The sequence below is a fragment of the Pituophis catenifer genome, unplaced genomic scaffold (genome assembly GCF_029215685.1).
Source record: "Pituophis catenifer annectens isolate HBS135680 unplaced genomic scaffold, rPitCat1.0.hap2 SCAF_7, whole genome shotgun sequence".
In the NCBI taxonomy this organism is placed as follows: domain Eukaryota; kingdom Metazoa; phylum Chordata; class Lepidosauria; order Squamata; family Colubridae; genus Pituophis; species Pituophis catenifer.
Window position 1 is genome coordinate 4942924 of NW_027256887.1, and position 21233 is coordinate 4964156.

At 43.3% G+C, this 21233-nt stretch overlaps 1 protein-coding gene across 1 annotated transcript in view; it reads left to right on the forward strand.

The window, feature by feature from the left end:
• The window catches only part of COG5 (component of oligomeric golgi complex 5), a 156665-nt gene that overhangs the window by 110715 nt on the left and 24717 nt on the right, over positions 1 to 21233 (forward strand). Inside the window, exons 12-14 of the mRNA XM_070946699.1 lie at positions 6365 to 6569; positions 9364 to 9525; positions 10174 to 10273. Of these exons, the coding sequence (XP_070802800.1) occupies positions 6365 to 6569; positions 9364 to 9525; positions 10174 to 10273 (467 nt within the window). The remainder of the gene's footprint in view (positions 1 to 6364; positions 6570 to 9363; positions 9526 to 10173; positions 10274 to 21233) is intronic.

Sequence of the window (21233 nt, forward strand, 5' to 3'; positions counted from 1 at the left end):
TCAGAAGATTAGCTTTAACGGTAATGGAATTTGAAAGAGTTCCACATAGCTCTTGTTTAATAACATCATTTCTTTTCCTCAGCATAGGTTTTAAAGAGAAAGCACGTGAACGCACGCAGTTTCCATCTGCAATTTAATCTGAAGTACCTCCTGATAAATTTCCCCTATGCCCGTTTTTATTCTTTCCAACAAAAATGGAATTTTGGAAAGATTTTACAGAAAGAGATTCTGTTTCTCTGTTGGTCCCAGAGGTGGGCTTCAGCCGGTTCGTACAGGTTCGGGCGAATCGGTAGTGGCGACCTGAGGGTGGCACCCCCGCCCGCCCGGGCACAATCCCATCCTATATCATTGTATTTTTGACATCGCACACATGCTTGGATGGCACGTTAGCAAATTGCCATATTTTGTGATACCACATGCGCAGATGGCGCACGCTTGCATTTCCGGTACTAGGCGAACCGGTTGTTACAGTATGTGAAGCCCACTTCTGATTGGTCCGTCTGTCCTTCAACAGGATAACTTTCTGAAAACCAAACAGAATGGGACAAAATGGTTTCTGGAGGAATAAGCTAGGGGGTTTTAAAACAGGCCTCATCTGGCTTGAGGCTGTGGAGAAAAATATTTTTTAAAAAGTCTGTGTAATTTCTATAGGAGAGGCAGTTGGGCAATGGATCAAAAAGCTGATGATTGCACCATTCCAAGCTCCTGTTATTTCTAGTCATACAATCCAGAGTTTGCAGCCTGCCCTGGATGCTCATTGCACACACACGTATACAAACACACGTAAATGCAACCCAAGGGAGAAGTAGAAATACACAGTACTTTGTTACACCGAAGAAAATATCTACAGCCACATCTGGTATAGAGTAAGGAAGAATTCCAGAAGCCACATCTGCCTTCCCAGCTTTTTCGAGTGTTTCATTACTCTCTCTTGAATCTCTGTCTACGTTCAGCTAGTCCTTGACTTACGACCGTAGTTGACCCCAAAATTTCTGTCGTTAAGTGAAACATTTGTCAAGTGGGTTTTTCCCCCTTTTGCGACCATTCTTTCCGCAGCCGTTAAGTGAATCGTTGCAGTTATTATGTTAGTAACATGGTTGTTAAGTGAATCTGGCCTCTCCATTGACTTTGCTCATCAGAAGGTCGCAAAAAGGGGATCACATGACCCCGGGACACTGCGACCGTCATAAATCGGAACCAGTTGCCAAGCATCTGAATTTTGATCACGTGACCCCGAGAATGCTGCATGGGGGGGGGTGATAAGTGTGAAAAATGGTCATAAGTCACCTTGTTTTAATTCCATTGCAACTTTGAACGGTCACTAAGTGAGCCGTTTGTTGTAAGTCAGGGACTACTTGTATTTTTACTGCTAGTGGAAATCGAACTGCCAGTTTTGCGCTGCAGCGTATTAGTAATAATATTCTCCAAATGTGACGGTTATTAGAAAAAATGTATATAGAGAAAAAAAACGTCGATAGAAGAGAATATTTGTAGAGAATATTTAAACCGTGGGGTCCTTGGGGCTCTCTGAGTTTGGTGGTTTGCTTGCAGACGTTTCATTACCAACCTAGGTAACATCATCAGCGCTAGTAAGGAGTGAAGTGTGCTTGTAAGGAGTGAGGTTCGCTCAATGGTGGGATTCAAATATTGCTTAATGGTGGGATTCAAACAGTTCTCTGCCCTAATGACCGGCTGGGGTGGGCATGGCCATGGTGGCCGTGGCCGGGGGGTGGGACAGGCACCACTCGGCCTCCTCCAACCCCCTGGGAGCAAAAACAGGCCACGGGGGGACATGCTGCCCCCCTGGGCCCCGTTTTGGGCCTAGTAGGCCTCCCTGCAGCCTCCTGGGAGCAAAAACGGGCTGTGTGGGGGCACCACACACCCCCGGCCCCTTTTTGGGCTTAGTAGGCCTTTCTGCACTTACCTAGGAGCCAAAATGGGGCACGTGAGGACTCCTGGAAGGGGCCTGGAAGGGAGGCGCCACCCAGCAATTTAACTACCAGTTCGCTGGAACCGGCCCGAACCGGCTGAATCCCACCACTGGGTTTGCTCTCAATTTATATTCTTAGTGGCTTGCCCTGTCCGTGTTCTGCCCCAGCTCCGGATTTCCGAGGATATTGACACATACCAACGGTCCTTATCAAATTTATTACGTAGCAAGAATAAACAAGATGAGCAAAGGTTGGCAACCAGCCCAGAAAACAAGATATGATAAACCAAAATACTCTTGATAATAATACGAGTTGTTTCCAGCAAAAACGCACTAGCTGCGTGCGACTTAAATAGGCTAAGGGAGTGACCAATTATCCTCAAGCCCTACTCTCGAGTAGACCTCCTCCTTCTGAGTAGCCACTCCTGCCTTTTGGCAGCCCTGTGTGCTCGAGCATTGAGGAGAGGCTCCTCCACTTCACTCTCTCCACTTGAAGGAGCCTCTGGAGGTTCTGAAGGCCCTGGCTGAGTCTCTGCCTCTGGCATCACATCCTCTTCAGCCTCCTCGCTGTCCGACGCAAGCGCCGGCTGCGCAGGCTGCTGGCGCAACCCCACACCAGCCTCCTCCTCGTTGGGATCAGCCACGATCCGCGCAGGCCGCTGGCGGGCCACAACAGTCCTATTCTGTCCCCGTCCCACACACGCACCCACACAGATGGCCCGGAGTTAATAAGCCACACGACAAAGTCTTTGAAGATAAAGCTGGCAGCAAACCAGTGGCTAGCTGCCAATTCAGACTTTACTCACAGAAAACAAAGATTAGACTGCAAGCATTCCGATAAAGCAGGCAAAGTTTCAGCAATACAAGGATTAGTCCAAATGCAGTCCGACAAGGCAGGCAGAAGTTCAGTAATGCAGAGATCATGGATTATTTCTAGTTTTTGCTCATCACAAACTGAACCGACCACCACACCCACATTTATACCCTGTGGGGTGTGGTCCAGTGACTCAGCTAATCTCTGGCACGCCTTCGCCTCTGCTGCGCATGCTTCCCCCTGCGCCGCTGTCGAGGATCCAGCCAGCACTTATCTCCTTCGTCGCTGTCCACCTTGGGCTGTGGGGACGTGCTTGGCTCTGGGCCTATCTCTTGGCCTTTGGTGTCCTCCGGAGGCATTGCCAGAGAGGAGGGTCCTGGAGAGGGAGGCCTTGCCAACTCCTCTCCCTCACTCTCAGAGTCTGCATCTGTCGATAGCCCAGGCTCAGGCAACGGAGCCACAACAAGTCCGTGTTGGTGGAAATGGTCTTGGAAATGGTGGTTTGCTTGCAGACGTTTCATGACCCAACTAGGTAACATCATCAGTGCTGGCAGTGAAACATCTGCAAGAAAACCACCAAGCTCAGAGAGCACCAAGGATCCCCACCAAAAAAAAAGACGCATTAATCTGTCTGTGTTACGTTTGGCTGTCTGATATTTTGAAAGCCAGTGTATTGTCTGCAACTTCCTGTCCCTGTTGCAGGAATATTATGTGTGTGAGATGCATTACATTTTTTATATTTTGCTTTTTCTCAAGTCTGTCACGGGTTAACGTTGCAACTTTTAAAGTATTGACGATTGAAGGAAAAGATATATATGGCAAAATTATAAAAAAAAACCAAACCTGTAAGAATTTAATAAATTCGACACCGCCATTCAAAATATGTACTTCTTGAAGAAGCAACTGACGTCTAAAGAAATCACTCGGCGGCGAAATAAATATTTTTTTCTGGGGCATTTCTGAATTGAACGGGATAAAAACAGCTCTCTTGCGTAACTTACCTCATCCAGCAGTAAGTCTAACTAGGGCAAGGTATTGTTAGACAAACAATACCTTCCCATTGTTAACCCTACCAATTAAATCATCTTTTGCTTTTTCAAGCCTGGGATCTTATTGAGGTAAGAAGTGATGTGACGCCGAAAATACAAAAGTGAAATTGTGGAGCAGAGAAAAAGTAGGGTTATCAGGGCATCCAGCCTGCGATTCATTTCTATTTGATTAGACTAGAAAAGGGACATAAAAGCCAATAATAAGTCACAGCGGGAATTCCTCTGGATATTTCTGCCGTTATGGCCATTGCTAAGGTAAAAGGTACAACATTTTCTCCAGAGCACAATACCTCAAACGAAGGCTTCCATCCGTTGTTGTCGAAACAGCTTTTTATTAAAAAGTACAAGGAGTCCTTGAGTTACAACTGTACTGGAGCCTGCCCATTACGGCCATAAAACGAATGTGTAGGTCGTAAATCGACTCGCCCAGGTGGCCATCCCGGTTTTATGCCCTCCCCTTTTTTTTTTGTGGACATCGTTCAGGCTGCCGTACTTGTAAAACAACCACTGCAGTTGTCAAGTGAAGCCATGATTCACGATGGGTCAGTTTTGCCGAAAACTGACAATGCTGGGTTTGGGCGAAACTCGTACAAACCCAGTTAGGTGATTGTAGGGCACTGCAAATGCTTGTAAATGTAGATGGTTCCTGATATTTGAATTTTATTTATTTTATTTATTTTATTTGTTTTATTTATTTTATTTTATTTTATTTTATTTTATTTTATTTTATTTTATTCTATTTTATTTTATTTTATTTTATTTTATTTTATTTTATTATTTTATTTTAATTTTGTTTTATTATTTTATTTTAATTTTGTTTTATTATTTAATTTCGAGACCGACTTCTGCCACCAATAGCCTCCCACCGGCCAGTTCGCTCCCACAGAGAGGGTCTCCTCAGGGTGCCATCGGCCAAGTTATGTCGGCTGGCGACACCCAGGGGGAGGGCCTTCTCTGTGGGAGCCCCAGCCCTGTGGAATGAACTGCCCCTGGAAATACGTAAGATCTCCGACCTCCGGGTATTTCGCTGGGCACTGAAGACCCTGTTGTTCCGCCAGGCCGGGCTATCAACATAATAATTTTAAATTGGGGTATTTTAAATTTCTGGGGTTTTAAATTGAGCCGAATTTATTTAATTATTTTAAATTTTTAATTGATGTTTGTCTTGTGTTATTAAATAGGCTGTACACCGCCCTGAGTCCTTCGGGAGAAGGGCGGTATAGAAATAAAATTATACTTATACTTAATTTAATTTAATTTATTATTTTATTTTATTTTTATATGTTTATTTTATTATATTTTATTATATTATATTATATTTTATTTTTATTTATTTTATTTTTTTATTTTATTTTATTTTATTATTTTTTTAATTTTATTTTTATTTTATTTTATTTTATTATTTTATTTTACCGCCTGCTAGCACATGGCAACTCAAGGCAGCTTACACAGATATAAAAACCATATAAAAGAAATAAAAAGAATAAAAAAGAAAAAATGATAAAATAATAAATTAGTAAAATATTAACGCCCCACTCTGGCGACAACACATTACACGAGCCATTTAATGGGCTCCATCCCACTCTGGGTTCCTGAGGCCCACTGGCAGAACCAGGACTTCAGGGCCTTCCAAAAGAGGGCTAGAGTGGGGACCGTTTTAATCTCTGGGGAGATGATGTTCCAGAGCCACCATGGAGAAGGCCCTTCTTCTGGGTCCTGTCAGATGTATCGCCTTAGGGGACGGGACACGCAACATTCCATGCCTCCCCGCTCTAGTGGGTTGGGTAGACATGACCGGCAAGAGATGGTCCCTCACATGCCTGAAGTGTGGTCATGTGATCATGGGGGTGGGGACAACTGTGAGGACTTCGAATCTGGGTCGTACACACCCCTGAGGAGATCCGTTGTAACTTCAAATGCTCACCCCTGAGGAGATCCATTGTAACTTCAAAAACTAAGCGATTTCCCATAAGTCGAGGACTAGCTGTATTAAATTTTTATACAGATAGTCCTTTTCTTATGACCACAGTTGAGTTCAAAATTTCTGTTGCTACATGAGACAGTTGTTACAAGTGAGTTTTGCCCCGTTTTATGACCTTCCGGGCCACAGTGGTTAAGTGAATCACTGAAGTTGCTAAGTTAGTAACAGGGTTATTAAGCGAATCTGGCTTCTCCCGTTGACTTTGCTTGTCAGAAGTTCACAAAATGTGATTGCATGATCCCAGGACACTGCAACCGTCATAAGTACATGCCAGTTGCCAAGTGTCCGAAGTTTGATGACGTGACCCTGGGAAACTGCAACCGTCATAAATACGAGCCCGTTGCCAAGAGTTACAAATGTTGATCGGGTGACCATGGGGATGCAGCAACGGTCGTAAGTGTGAAAAACTGCCACGAGCCACTTTTTTCAGTGCCATTGTAACTTCGAACGGTCACTAAATGAACGGGTTGTACGTCGACGACTGCCTGTACGCTGCCAGTTTTAAATATCGCAGCACGAAAAAGTTATAACCATCGCACAAGCTTGCTTTGAGTAACATCTGTACGGTCTCTTTTTGTTTTGGTTTTCAGCGTCCATGTTTCTGAAACAGGCTTTTGAAGGCGAATATCCTAAATTACTGCGGCTGTATAATGATTTCTGGAAGCGCCTTCAGCAATACAGCGAAAGCATTCAGAGAAACGTGATTGCGAACGGCAGCGCCGAGCCTTTATCCGAACTTCTTCAAATAGATGACGATACGCAGGACCTATTCATGCAGAAGAAACACGATTATGAGTACGAGCGCTTCCGTCTGTAATTAGAGAACAGAATATTTCAGACTTCAGATTCCTTGCAACGAATTAGATCCTTATTCCGTAGCGCAGAAGTGATGTTTATAAATAGAAATTGGGTTTGCTGTTAACAAAGGCAGTGAAGCTACTGCCGTACAGTCGTTAGAATTGGCCGGTTTGAATGGAAGCAGATTGAAGTTTAGGGAGCAAGGATGAAATGCTACCGGTTCGCACTGGTCCGGGCGTACCGGTAGTAATAAAAGCTATCAGTTTGGGCAAACTGGTAGTAAAAAAAAGCTTCCGGTTTGTCTGAAACCGTATTTACGACGATCAGCTGTGCCACGCGATTTATATTCGCTAGGAAGCAGAAAATCCTGCTTTCTAGCGATTCTAAATTGCGCGGCACAGCTGTTCCCCCCTCCTCACTGTTCTACTTACCTTCAAACGGCTCCTTTTTTCACATGAAGCGTGCATTTGGTGCCCACTGCACATGTGCATGCAGTGAATGTTTGGCACACACTGCACATGCGTGGGCAGCAAATTGGTGGCAACTCTCGGAGGATTTCACCACTGCTAGGGAGTGTTGGGATTGGTTTGTGGGAGTCTTTTTTTTTTTTTTTTACACAAAATTCTTGTGTACCTCCAATTCTTGTATCGTGGCTTGGTAAAGGGCCATAAAACAATATTTCTGCCCTGAAACCTACCCTCAAAACATGGATGTTCTGTGTGGGAACGGATGCGTTTAGTGTATTCAGAAAACTTTATTTTAAGTTGAGAAATATTTCGGTTTGATCCACGTTTCGTGACGTAGGACACCAATCACACTTAACTGGGGGTTTTGAATTACTAATTTTTTTTTTTATTTGATTTATATGCTGCCCTTCTCCGGAGACTCAGGGCAGTTTACAATGCGCTCAGCAATAGCCTTCATCCTTTTGTATATTTATACAAAGTCAGCTTATTGCCCCCACAATCTGGGTCCTCAATTTACCTACCTTAGAAAGGATGGAAAGCTGAGTCAACCTTGAGCCTTGGTGAGATTCAAACCTGCAGTAATTGCAGGCAGCTGGTCTTAATAACCAGCTTAATAACAGGGTGCCTTAGACCACTGTACTACCAAGGCATTTGAGCAAGGCATAAATTTTGATGGAAGAGTATAGGGCTAGTACCACTTTATACAGCGCTGGTAAGACGACACTTGGAATACTGCGTCTAGTTGTAGTCACAGTGATGCAAAAAAGATGTTGGCACTCTAGAAAGAGTGCAGAGAAGAGCCAGAAAGATGGTTAAGGGAGTGGAGGCTAAACTGTATGATACTGGAAATGGGAATGTCTAGTCTAGAGAAGAGAAGGCCTAGGAGTGACCTGATAGCAGTCTTCCAATATTTGAGGGGCTGCCACAAAGAAGAGCCTTGATAGTACAGTGGTTTAGTGCACCCTGTTATTAACACAGCTGCTTGCAATTTCTGCTGGTTCGAATCTCTCCAAGGCTCAAGGTTGACTCAGCCTTCCATCCTTTCTAAGGTAGGTGAAATGAGGACCCAGTTTGTGGGGGCAATAAGCTGACTTTGTATAAAATATACAAAAGAATGAAGACTATTGCTTAACGCATTGTAAGCCGCCCTGAGTCTCCGGAGAAGGGCGGCATATAAATCAAATTTAAAAAAAAAAAGAGGGAGTCAACTTATTTTCCAAAGCACCTGAAGGCAGGACAAGAAATAACTAGCAGAAGTTTATCCAACCTAGAATTAAGGAGAAATTTCCTGACAGTGGAAACAATTAATCAGTGGAACAAGTTGCCTCCAGAAGTTGTGGATGCTCCATCACTGGAGATCTTCAAGAAGAGATTGGACAGCCATTTGTCCAGAGTGATACAGGGTCTCCTGCTTGAGCAGTGGGTTGGACTAGAAAGGTCCCTTCCAGCTCTTACTCCGTATTCCATATATACCCAACTACACCACATCTCTGTGGATCAACACCTCTATAAGAACTAAAGCGCATTGCAGAGATACTTGCTTTTGTAATGGTGGAGTTCAGATTAAAAAGTAAGCGTGTGGTTGTTTATAGTATCACTGGAAATTATCACTGAGCCGTGGCGGCGCAGTGGTGAGAATGCAGCATTGCAGGCTAATTCTGCCGACTTGCCAGCAGTTCGATCCTGACCGGTTCAAGGTTGACTCAACCTTCCATCCTTCCGAAGTCGGTAAAATGAGGACCCAGTTTGTTTGGGGGGGGGGCAAGAGGCTGACTCTGTCAACCGCTTAGAGAGGGCTGTAAAGCACCGTGAAGCGGTATATGCGTCTAAGTGCTATTGCTATTTATGGGACTATCTAGAATGATCGTGACATTCTTGATTTAATTCGATTTGATTTGATTATGTGCCACAGATTGGCGTCAACTCTTACGCACTACACAGATAAATTTTCTCCGGGACAGTCTATTTGTCAGGCAAAAAAAATAGGTACCATATGTTAAGTTCCAGTTAAATTGGCACTAGATAAATGTTAGTGGAATTCAAGAGGAATTGGACTTTAAACCCTTTGTGGCTACGTAGAGATTCCAGACTGATTCCTCTCTTGACTCCACCCCCAGTCTCTGTCTGTCCTTCTCCTACACTATTCCCAATCTACATTAATCCTTCAACAGAGAGGAATGTAAAGCACTGTGAAGCGGTCTATAAATCCAAGTGCTATTGCCATTATTCTCTGCAAAAGTCTCAGATGGGTTTGCCGTGTTAAGGCGCGGTTTGCAAAACGAAAATAAATATTTTTCTATTTGTTAATTGCTCCCTCGTTGTAGCCCGGAGAAAGCATTAAAAAATTCTTTGCAACCTTACGAAGCTGCCTATCTATCGAAATCGCTGTCGCGGCTCTTTGATCCCATCAACCTGGTCTTTCCTTCCGGAGGTCGCAACCCTCCATCGGCCGATGAACTGGACAGCATTATTAAAATCATTGCAAGGTGAGTGTTGGTAATAAATTTCAGCACCTTACATATAACGTAACCTTTTTTTCCTTCTTCCTTCCTACCGTATTTTTCGGAGTATAAGACGCACCGGAGTATAAGACGCACCTACCTTTTTTGGTGAGGAAATGAAGAAAAAGAAATCTCCCTCTGCCTCTGAGCAATTTTGCCTTGTTGCAGCAAACAGCAGTCTGCTGTACTTTCATTTTCGTTTTCAGCTTAGCTTGATTAGCACAAGGGGAAAAAAAATCTGCTCCAGCAATTTAACTCTTTGCAGCAAGGAGCAGAGCCCTGCACAAAACAGCTGAGAGCAAATCAGCTGAGAGTCGGGAGGCCGATCCAATCAACTTGTGCTAATTAGGCTGTGCTGAAGCTGAAAGGACCTGTTTTTTCTTGTTGTTTGCTTGCAAGGAGGTAAACTGCTGAGAGGCAGAGGCCAAAGGGTGGGGGCCAGTGGGTGGGCGAGGCTACATTCGGTGTATAAGACGCACCTACATTTTCATCCCCTTTTAGGGGGAAAAACGGTGCATCTTATACTCCGAAAAATACAGTAATTTTAATTTTGGAACGGAGCATTCTTTGCGGTTGCATTGTTCATTTCTTAATCTTTTTTGCTATTGTTATTTTATTTATTTTTACATCTAGCGAGCTGAACGTGGCAGCTGTGGATGTAAACCTCAGCTTTGCGGTATCAAAAAACGTGGCAAAGACCATCCAGTTATTTGGCGTGAAGTCTGAACAACTTGTAAGTCTTTTTTTTTTTTTAGAGAAAAATTTAACTGTTTTCAAATACAGGTAGTCCTCGACTTACAACCATTCGTTTAGGCACTGAAAAAGTGACTTACGACTGCTTTTCGCACTCAGGACTGTTGCAGCGTCTCCATGGTCACGTGATCAGAAATTGGCCCGCTTGACCACTGACTCGTATTTATGACGGTTGCAGTGTCCTGGGGGGGGGGGGTCACTTGATCTCTTTTTTTTGCAGTCAAAAAGTCAACTTTTGTGACCTCCTGACAAGCAAAGTGATTTTTGAACAGTCGTTAAATGAACTGTTGTAAGTCGAGGACTACCTGTGCACGTACATATCACATACATAGGACATATGCATAGGACATATACATAGAAACAAGGACAAATAAAAAACTGGAAGTTTTCAGGCTAATTTGTTACGATAGATTCGATTGAAACAGATGTCGAAATAACCTATATTTCGATAACCTAACCTATTGCTTAGCACATTGTAAGCCGCCCTGAGTCTCCGGAGAAGGGCGGCATATAAATCAAATAAAAAAAAAAAAAACCTATATGGATGAGAGAATATATGTATTCAAACTGTGATAATTAGTGTAAATATGTCTAGAGCAGAGGTCTGCAACCTTAAACACTCAGAGAGCCATTTGGACCAGTTTCCCACAGAAAAGAAAACACCGGGAGCCACAAAAACCCTTCCTGTGCCTGACTATTTCTTCAGTGGCCATAAAACTAGCATATATAGTTGAATTAAACATTCTGTTTTCTTCTGAAACTTTTCTTTTCTTGGATTTATCCATGGTTGGCCTACCGGGAGTTGAAAAGCTCAATAAATCGCGTGCCGGTGGGTGTTGCACATTGGTGGTTGTGACGCATATTTTGAGGGACAGGGAGCCGCAGCAGAGGGGTGAAAGAGCCACACGCGGCTCCAGAGCCACAGGTTGCTGACCCCTGGTATAGAGATAAAGAAGTGTATCAATTATATGACAAAATTCGATGAAAATGTTTAATTAGAATTAGAATTCTTTATTGGCCAAGTGTGATTGGACACACAAGGAATTTGTCTTTGGTGCATACGCTCTCAGTGTACATAAAAGACAAGATACATTCGTCAAGAATCATAAGGTACAACACTTAATGATAGTCATAGGGTACAAATAAGCAATCCGGAAACAATATCAATATAAATCGTAAGGATACAAGCAACAAAATTACAGTCATGCAGTCATAAGTGGGAGGAGATGGGTGGTGGGAACGATGAGAAGATTAATAGTAGTGCAGACTTAGTGAATAGTTTGACAGTGTTGAGGGAATTATTTGTTTATCAGAGTGATGGCGTTCAGGGAAAAACTGTCCTTGTGTCTAGTTGTTCTGGTGTGCAGTGCTCCATAGTGTCGTTTTGAGGGTAGGAGTTGAAGCAATTTATGTCCAGGATGTGAGGGGTCTGTAGATATTTTCCCAGCCCTCTTTTTGACTCGTGCAGTACACAGGTCCTCAATGGAAGGCAGGTGTGGTTTTTTCTGCAGTTCGAATTATCCTCTGAAGTCTGTGTCTGCCTTGTTGGGTTGCAGAGCCAAACCTGAGACATCACGCTATGTCCATTGTTTTTAATTTGTATTATAAATATTTTTTAAAAAAATTAATAAAAAAAGAAAAGAAATAAGGACAAATAGGCTGAAAAACAGCTTCTATCCCAGAGCAGTTAACTATATTGAATTCTACTGTATAGTAGTGCAATATTAATGCAGTATCAGGTGGTTTTAATTTAGTTGTATAGCATGTGAAGGATGTGTGTTTGTGTTTTATTTATATTGTTTTTTTTCTCACGTATAATGTACACTGAAGATGGCATTGAATTTCGTTGTACGACGTGCAATGACAATAAAGTCATCTAAATCATATACACATACATGTACACTGTAAACATAGAAAAACCTACGTGCGTTTAGGTGTGTCTTATTTTACGTGATGTTTTAAAACTGCCCTGCATTTAAAAAAAAAAAAATTGGTTGGATGGAGGAGACGGAGGGAAGGGCAGTGCAAAAAAAGAACAATTTTTTTAAAAAAAAAATCAATAAGCTGCTGAAAATAATTGAGAAGTTGGCACCGGTCTCGCCAGATAATGAGATGGGTAATCTGTAGCAAAGAGTTATAAAAGCTGAAAAATGTTTTCCTGGCTTTCACATAATGGCTAACTTTGCCCAACGCATTAGGCTAGCTGAAAATAGGGTTGGATAATTGGGATTTGTGTGCATAACAGCATCTTATATTCACCTGGATTGATGCTGTAATGCAGGAGGTCTCCTAACTTGGTTACTTTAAGACTTGCAAACTTCAACTCCCAGAATTCCATGCTGGCTGCGGAATGCTGTACATCTCCACCCCCGACCACCCCAACGATGCCCTTGAAGTGGTGTCCCGGTGCCTGGAGGCCGTGCGGGTCCGGATGGGGAGGAACAGTCTCCGACTCAACCCCTCCAAGACCGAGTGGCTGTGGCTGCCGGCGTCCCGATATAGCCAGCTGGTGCCATCGCTGGCTATTGGGGGCGAGTCATTGGCCCCCACGGAGAGGGCTCGTAACTTGGGCGTCCTCCTGGATGCACGGCTGTCTTTAGAAGAGCATATGACGGCCGTGGCCAGGGGGGCTTTTTATCAGGTTCGCCTGATACGCCAGTTGCGTCCCTTTCTGGATCGGGATTCCTTATGCACGGTCACCCACGCCCTCGTCACCTCTCGCCTGGACTACTGCAGTGCTCTCTACATGGGGCTCCCCTTGAGGAGCACCCGGAGGCTCCAACTGGTCCAGAATGCAGCCGCGCGGGTAATTATGGGGGGCGACATGGCGCTCCCATGTAACACCTTTCCTGCGCGAGCTGCACTGGCTTCCGGTGGTCTTCCGGGTGCGCTTCAAGGTATTGGTTCTCATCTTTAAAGCGCTCCATGGCTTAGGGCCCGGGTATTTACGAGACCACCTTCTGCCACCGATAACCTCCCACCGGCCAATGCGCTCCCACAGAGAGGGTCTCCTCAGGGTGCCGTCGGTCAAGCAATGTCGACTGACGACCCCCAGGGGGAGAGCCTTCTCTGTGGGGGCACCCGCCCTCCGGAATGAGCTACCCCCAGGAATACGACTGATCCCGGACCTCCGTACTTTCCGCCGAGCTTTGAAGACTTTCTTATTTCAGCAAGCCGGGCTGGCTTAAAATTTTAATGGGTTATTTTATGGGTAAAGGGTTTTAAAATTTGGGGAAGCCAAACTGATTTCATTCTGTTTTAACTTATTTTAATTTTTATATTGTATGTATTTTAATCTTGGCTGTTCACCGCCCTGAGTCCTTCGGGAGAAGGGCGGTATACAAATGGACTGTCCTCTGGCAGAAATAGTGTAGGGTCTCCTGCTTTTGGGGGGGTGGACTAGATGACCTACAAGGTCCCTTCCGACTCTGTTAATCTGTTAAATCTGTTAAAAGGGGGAGTTTTCTGTTCAGAATTTAAGAGGTGCTGATAAAAAGAGAAATGATTTTCGAGTTTGTGGTTCCTCAGCTGTTTGAAGCCACATCACCCTGCAATGGTCCAAGAAGCTAAATAAACTGATATAGCAGGATCTCTTAATGAGATCCCATCTGACTGTTATCTTGGTTAACATCTGACACCCTCTTTTAGTTTAGTTTAGTTTATTGGATTTATATACCGCCCTACTCCCGAAGGATTCAGGGCGGTGAACAGCCACAAAGTAAAATACATATATATACAAAATTTAAAAGCTGAATAAAACCGAATTAAACAGTTTGGCCCCAGACAGAATTAAAACACCCCAATAATTTAAAAACAAATTAAAATTTACATTTTAAAAGGAAAAGGGGAGAAAATGAAGATTAGGCCAGGCCAGCTTGATGGAATAAAAAGGGTTAAACTTCTCCTCCAAGGAGCTTCCGATGGTGGGATGGCAGAGGAGCTTATCCTGAATATCTTAAAATTCAGGCCCAGTTTGTATGGGAGAACATGCTTAAGTTACTCCTTGAATCTAAAACTTTGTTCCTTTACTACAGCAAACAAATACAGGCGGTCCTTGACTTACAACAGTTCGTTTAGTGACCACCCAAAGTTACAACAGCACTAAAAAAAAAAAAGTGACACGACCGTTTTTCACACTTACGACCGTTGCAGCATCCCCGGGGTCACGCGATCAAAATTGGCAACTGACTCATATTTATGACGGTTCCAGTGTCCCGGAATCATGGCGCGATCCCCTTTTTACGACTTTCTGACAAGCCAAAACGGCGGGAAAGCCAGATTTACTTAACAACTGCCACGGCTAACTGAGCAGCTGTAGTGGTTCACAAGCGTGGCAAGAAAAGTCGTAATGTGGAGCAAAACTCACTTAGCAGCTGTTTCGCTGAGCAAGATAAATTTTGGGCTCGGTTGTGGTCGTAATTCGAGAACTACCTGGGCTCATAAACTTCTGCTCCAACTTCTTTTAAAGATACCTCGCCGAATTGTAAATAAAGTTTACATCAGGTTCTTCCATTTTCAGACACCATTATTTTTAGTTTCAGGTAGAAGAAGGTACATTTTGACCGGGGCATCCCAAAAATGCCATGTTTTGAGTGGCCTAGAGGTGAAGCTCTTGCCTCACAATCAGGAGGCTGTGAGTTCGATCCTAGGTAGAGGCAGATATTTTTCTCTCTCTCTGGGCACCATGAGAATATATCTGCTGAATATAACTCCTCATTGGCAACAGGAAAGGCATCCGGCCAGTAAACACTCACTCAGCTCCATTCAGTTGCCCAGATTCCACCCCGCAAGGGATTATGGGGCCGTTAAAAGAGGATGATGATGATGACCCAAAAGTGCCATGTTTATTTTCTCTTATTATTTCTGTATACATGTATGTGTGCACCACAGTAACTGGCACAAAAGTTTTAGATTGGAAGATTAATGCTTGCTGTTCTTGTCACCGGCTCCAAATATATTTCTGAATACTTTTTTCTATTGATCCTTGCTGGATCGTGTCACTTTTATTCTGAACACGTAGACGTAATTCAACTCCCATCTTGTTTGCGGCTGCTTTTATTTGTTAGACGTTTGTCAGAGATGGATTCTACCGTCCCCAGGGGGCCGTATTGATCTGTATCGTATCCCTGTGGTATGCCTCATTATTGCTTAAAAATCCCCCCTTTAAATAGGGAACGGTGTTTGCAGACTGGCATCCGGTTCTTCGCTAATCATCTCTCGTATTCTTCACAGCGTCATCGATCTGCCATTGAAGTGGAATAAAATCTGTTCACATTTATTGCGACTGTTGCAATGATAATTGGATAATTTTTATTAAGTCGCAAACAGGGAGATGATCTCTGTCAATCTGTGGTTAATTTTCTCTTTCTGATGCAAACAAAACAGAACAGTAGAATAGAATAGAATAGAATAGAATAGAATAGAATAGAATAGAATAGAATAGAATAGAATAGAATATGGAATGGAATATGGAATATGGAATATGGAATGGAATGGAATGGAATGGAATGGAATGGAATGGAATGGAATGGAATGGAATGGAATGGAATATATGGAGTGGAATGGAATGGAATGGAATGGAATGGAATGGAATAGAATAGAATAGAATAGAATAGAATAGAATAGAATATGGAATGGAATGGAATGGAATGGAATGGAATGGAATGGAATGGAATGGAATGGAATATATGGAGTGGAATGGAATGGAATGGAATGGAATAGAATAGAATAGAATAGAATAGAATAGAATAGAATAGAATAGAATAGAATAGAATAGAATAGAATAGAATAGAATAGAATAGAATAGAGAATGGAATGGAATGGAATGGAATGGAATGGAATGGAATGGAATGGAATGGAATAGAATATATGGAGTGGAATGGAATGGAATGAAATGAAATGAAATGGAATAGAATAGAATAGAGAATGGAATGAAATGGAATGGAATGGAATATGGAATAGAATATGGAATGGAATGGAATGGAATGGAATGGAATGGAATGGAATGGAATGGAATGGAATGGAATGGAATATATGGAGTGGAATAGAATGAAATGGAATAGAATAGAATAGAATAGAATAGAATAGAGAATAGAATAGAATGGAATGGAATGGAATGGAATGGAATGGAATGGAATGGAATGGAATAGAATATATGGAGTGGAATAGAATGAAATGGAATAGAATAGAATAGAATAGAATAGAATAGAATAGAATAGAATAGAATAGAATAGAATAGAATAGAATAGAGAATGGAATGGAATAGAATAGAATAGAGAATGGAATGGAATGGAATGGAATGGAATGGAATGGAATATGGAATAGAATATGGAATGGAATGGAATGGAATGGAATGGAATGGAATGGAATATATGGAGTGGAATGGAATGAAATGGAATAGAATAGAATAGAGAATGGAATGGAATAGAATAGAGAATGGAATGGAATGGAATGGAATGGAATGGAATGGAATAGAATAGAATAGAATAGAATAGAATAGAATAGAATAGAATAGAATAGAATAGAATAGAACAGAACAGAACAGAACAGAACAGAACAGAACAGAACAGAACAGAACATTTGGAAGGGACCTTGGAGGTCTTCTAGTCCAACCCCCTGCTTAGGCAGGAAGCCCTATAGTATTTCAGATAAATGGTTATCCAATCTCTTCTTAACCTAACAATAATAATAATAGAACTGTATTCTATTATTATGGAATTCCTCTATTAGCATAGCTGGAGGAACCCCCACTGACTCCAGTGGAACGTAACTGGGAATACAGCTAGTCCTCGACCTACAACAGTTCGTTTAGTGACCGTTCAGAGTTACAACAGCACTTTAAAAAAGTGAATTATGACCGTTTTTCCACATTTACGACCGTTGCAGCATCCCCGTGGTCACGTGATCAAACTTTAACCGCTTGGCCACTGACTCATATTTATGACGGTTGCAGTGTCCTGGGTGCAGTGTTTGCGACCTTCTGACAAACAAAAGTCAAGGGAGAAACCAGATTCCACTTAACAACCATGTTGCTAAGCAGCTGCAGGGATTCACCTAAACACTGCGGCAAGAAAAGTCATCAAATGGGGTGCAACTCACTTAACAAATGTCTCACTTAGCAACCGAAATGCTAAGCGAGACCGTCGTCCAGTGAGTTTTGCCTCACTTTACAATTTTCCTTGCCGCAGTTCTTAAGTGAATCACTACGGTTTGTCAGGATTCCGAGTAATAGATCCATATAAGCTAAACTCTGAGGCAGGTGGATTCCTCACAGAATAGCTTTATTGGAAATATCATACTGGCACAGATCTGGTGAAAACCAACTCTGAAAGGTTCCCGCCGTTTTCACGTAGTTAAAAGTAAAAGTTTTTCCCTCAACCCCAAACAATCAGTCACATGGTCCAATCAAGGCGCTGTCTGGTTGCCTGGTGACATCGCTCCTCCTTCCTCCGACCAGGTGTGACCTTGGTTCCCAAGAGAAAGTATTTTGTTTTGACTAGATAGCCCCAGCTATCTCTAATCCCCCCTCCTTATCCCTCAGCTCCAGTGTGGCAGCACTGAAGCTCCAAGATGGCTTCGGCCAAGCCAGCTTCAGGATTGACACAGTTGTTAATTTAGTGACATGGTTGTTAAGTGAATCCGGCTTTCCCCTTGACTTTGCATGACCCTGGGACACTGCAACTGTCATAAATATGAACCAGTTGCCAAGAGAAGAGACTCTCTTCTTGCATCTTGCTCAAGTCTGTGAAGTTCCTTCTGAACGTCGACTCGACCTTCCAGACTTCGATTATGATGCTTCTTCGTTTTCATCCAGAATAGCACTTCCTATCATAACATCCACATTTTCTCATTTCCGAATAGTTTTCTGGCCTTAAACATTTAACAGATTGTTACGCAAGGAAATGCATTTTCTTAAGAGGATAGAAAGTTCCACACATTAATCATATTTTTAAGCGGTATCTTATTTTTAGCGAAACACAGAAAAACAGTCGTAGGGAAGATACGGGTAGTAGTAAGTTTCCAATTTGATCAGCTCCCTCTTAAAAGGCTGAGAAACTGATAGGTTGCAAAGCAATCAGCCGGTATTCAACATATTTTTTTTTATTTTTATGTTCAAGAATTTCTTCGATCCTGAGACATTCCTTAAAAATTTTAATATTTGAAGCATACCCAAAAATGTTTGGGTGCTGTGGAATATGTACTGTGTTAGCCAAGTCTTTTGAAATTGATTTTCATCAATTTTATCTTCAAAAGATACAAAGCTAAGCTGTTTCTTTTGAAGGAGTGTCGGAACAAAAAAGCCGGTCGAAAAAAATAGGTTTGTGTTTTGAATACTCATACACTGCTCCAGCCTTGTATTTAATTTGGGGGCAATTTAATTTACTATAATTCTTACGAGCTTGCCTGTTAGAACATAAAGATATTGTTTGCTGTCATAGTAATACTTTTATGGGACTACCTACAACCGTGATGGCGAACCTATGGCACCCGTAGCCCACTTTGTGGGCATGTGCGCTGTTGCCAGCTGTTCTTCTGGTTTAAAACCACCAGCTAATCTTCGCAGGCACCAGAGCGCTGGAAAATGGCCTGAAAACAGCCTGAAAAATGGCTGTTCAGGTCATTTTCAGGCCGATTTTCAGGCCATTTTTCAGGCCTGAAAATGGTTGAGAAAACGGCCTGAAAACAGCCTGAAAAATGGCTGTTCGGGTCATTTTCAGGTTGATTTTCGGGCCATTTTTCAGGCCTGAAAATGGCTGAGAGAACGGCCTGAAAATGACTGAGAAAATGGCCTGAAAACAGCCTGAAAAATGGCTGTTCGGGTCATTTTCAGGCCGATTTTCAGGCCATTTTTCAGGCCTGAAAACGGCTCAGAAAACAGCTTGAAAATGACTGAGAAAATGGCCTGAAAACAGCCTGAAAAATGGCTGTTCGGGTCATTTTCGGGCCGATTTTTGGGCCATTTTTCAGGCCTGAAAACGGCTGAGAAAATGGCCTGAAAATGGTTGAGAAAACAGCCTGAAAATGGCTGAGAAAACGGCCTGAAAACAGCCTGAAAAATGGCTGTTCGGGTCATTTTCAGGCCGATTTTCGGGCCATTTTTCAAGCCTGAAAATGGCTGAGAGAACGGCCTGAAAATGACTGAGAAAACGGCCTGAAAATGACTGAGAAAACGGCCTGAAAACAGCCTGAAAAATGGCTGTTCGGGTCATTTTCAGGCTGATTTTCGGGCCATTTTTCAGGCCTGAAAATGGCTGAGAAAACAGCCTGAAAATGACTGAGAAAACAGCCTGAAAACAGCCTGAAAAATGGCTGTTCAGGTCATTTTCAGGCCGATTTTTGAGCCATTTTTCAGGCCTGAAAATGGCTGAGGGAACGGCCTGAAAATGGCTGAGAAAAGGGCCTGAAAATGGCCCGAAAAATGGCCTGAAAACGGCCAGAAAATCAGCCAAAAATGGCCAAAAAACAGGCATGTGCGCGCCAGCCAGCTAGTCTTCGGGTTTCCGGTGCTCCAGTGCGTACACATGCACGCGCGTTCCGGTTTGGGCACTCGGTGCTGAAAAGGTTCGCCATCACCGACCTAAAACGATCGTGACATTCTTGACTGGCCTGATTTGCTTTGCTTATGTGCCATCAGATTGTGTCAACTCTTAGGCACTACATAAGTAAATTTTCTCCAGGACAGTCTATTTGTCAGGCACAAAGAATAGGTACCATAAGTTAAGTTCCAGTTAAACTCTACACAAGAAGTCAGCTAATGGGCAGCACTAAATTGGCGCTAAATAAGAGTTAATGGAATTCAAGAGGGGTTGGACTTGGACCTGTTCTGATCCGACTCCCAGACACGACAAACCCTCTGTAGTCAAATCAGTGATTCCTTTATTAGGAGCGCCAATAGCCCCGGCAAAAACTCACTCTCTCTCACAGCAGGCTAACAAGTCTGTCCGGCAGGGAGATGAATAGTTGTCTGCCCCATCTACTCATCTCCGACCCCTGCCTTTTATCCCCAGAGCTAGGGTGGGGCTTCGCTAGCAGCGGTTGCTCTTTCTTCCCAAGGACCGGCCCATAGATTTCCACTGCTCTCCTCTCCTCTGCCTTCTTCGATCTGTGCGTCAGGCACTGGACCCAGCTGTTCCTCCTCTTCCTCATCAGCCACCTCCAGACCTGGGGCCTGTTGACTCTTTATTTGAGGGCTGATGGACAGCTCATGCGCCGCCTCTGTCTCTATCGCCAACAGCTCCATTCCCTCTCCCCTCCCCCCCGGAGCTCTCAGGTTGCCTTGCCCTGACTCCCATGCCGCCTCCTTCTCCTCTCTGATTCGACTGCTGGAGGAGCCAGCGGCCAAGTGGCCACAATAGGACCCTTTGTGACTACATAGAGATTCTAAACTGAGTCCTCTCTTGACTCCACCCCCAGTCTCTGTCCTTCTACACTAGTCCCAATCTACAATAATCCTTCTGATACTTCAATGATGCTCTCATAGCCACTGTAACTGAGCTCATTCACTTTGGTGATCAACATCTTCCCGTTTCCTTTGGATGGGACTTCTCCATACCAGTGGTCCTGTGAACAGGCATTTCTCCCCTATGGTAGTTGTTTATCAAAGATCCTTTAAGTCCCAAATCTGCCCAATCATCCTAAAATCTTGTTTAGCAGATCCTAAGGATCCTCCTACTGTTTCTTCCATTCTAGCATTACTGGGACAATATCACATGTTCATTCTTCATGAAACTGGATTGGAAGGGAAGAAGGAAGGAAGGAAGGAAGGAAGGAGGGAAGGAGCAATAGCGCTTGGACTTCTATACCGCTTCACAACGCTTTACAGCCCTTTCCAAGCGGTTTACAGAATCAGCACACTGCCCCCAACAATCTGGCTCCTCATTTTACCGACCTCGGAAGGATGGAAGGCTGAGTCAACCTTGAGCCCCGTCAGAATCGAACTG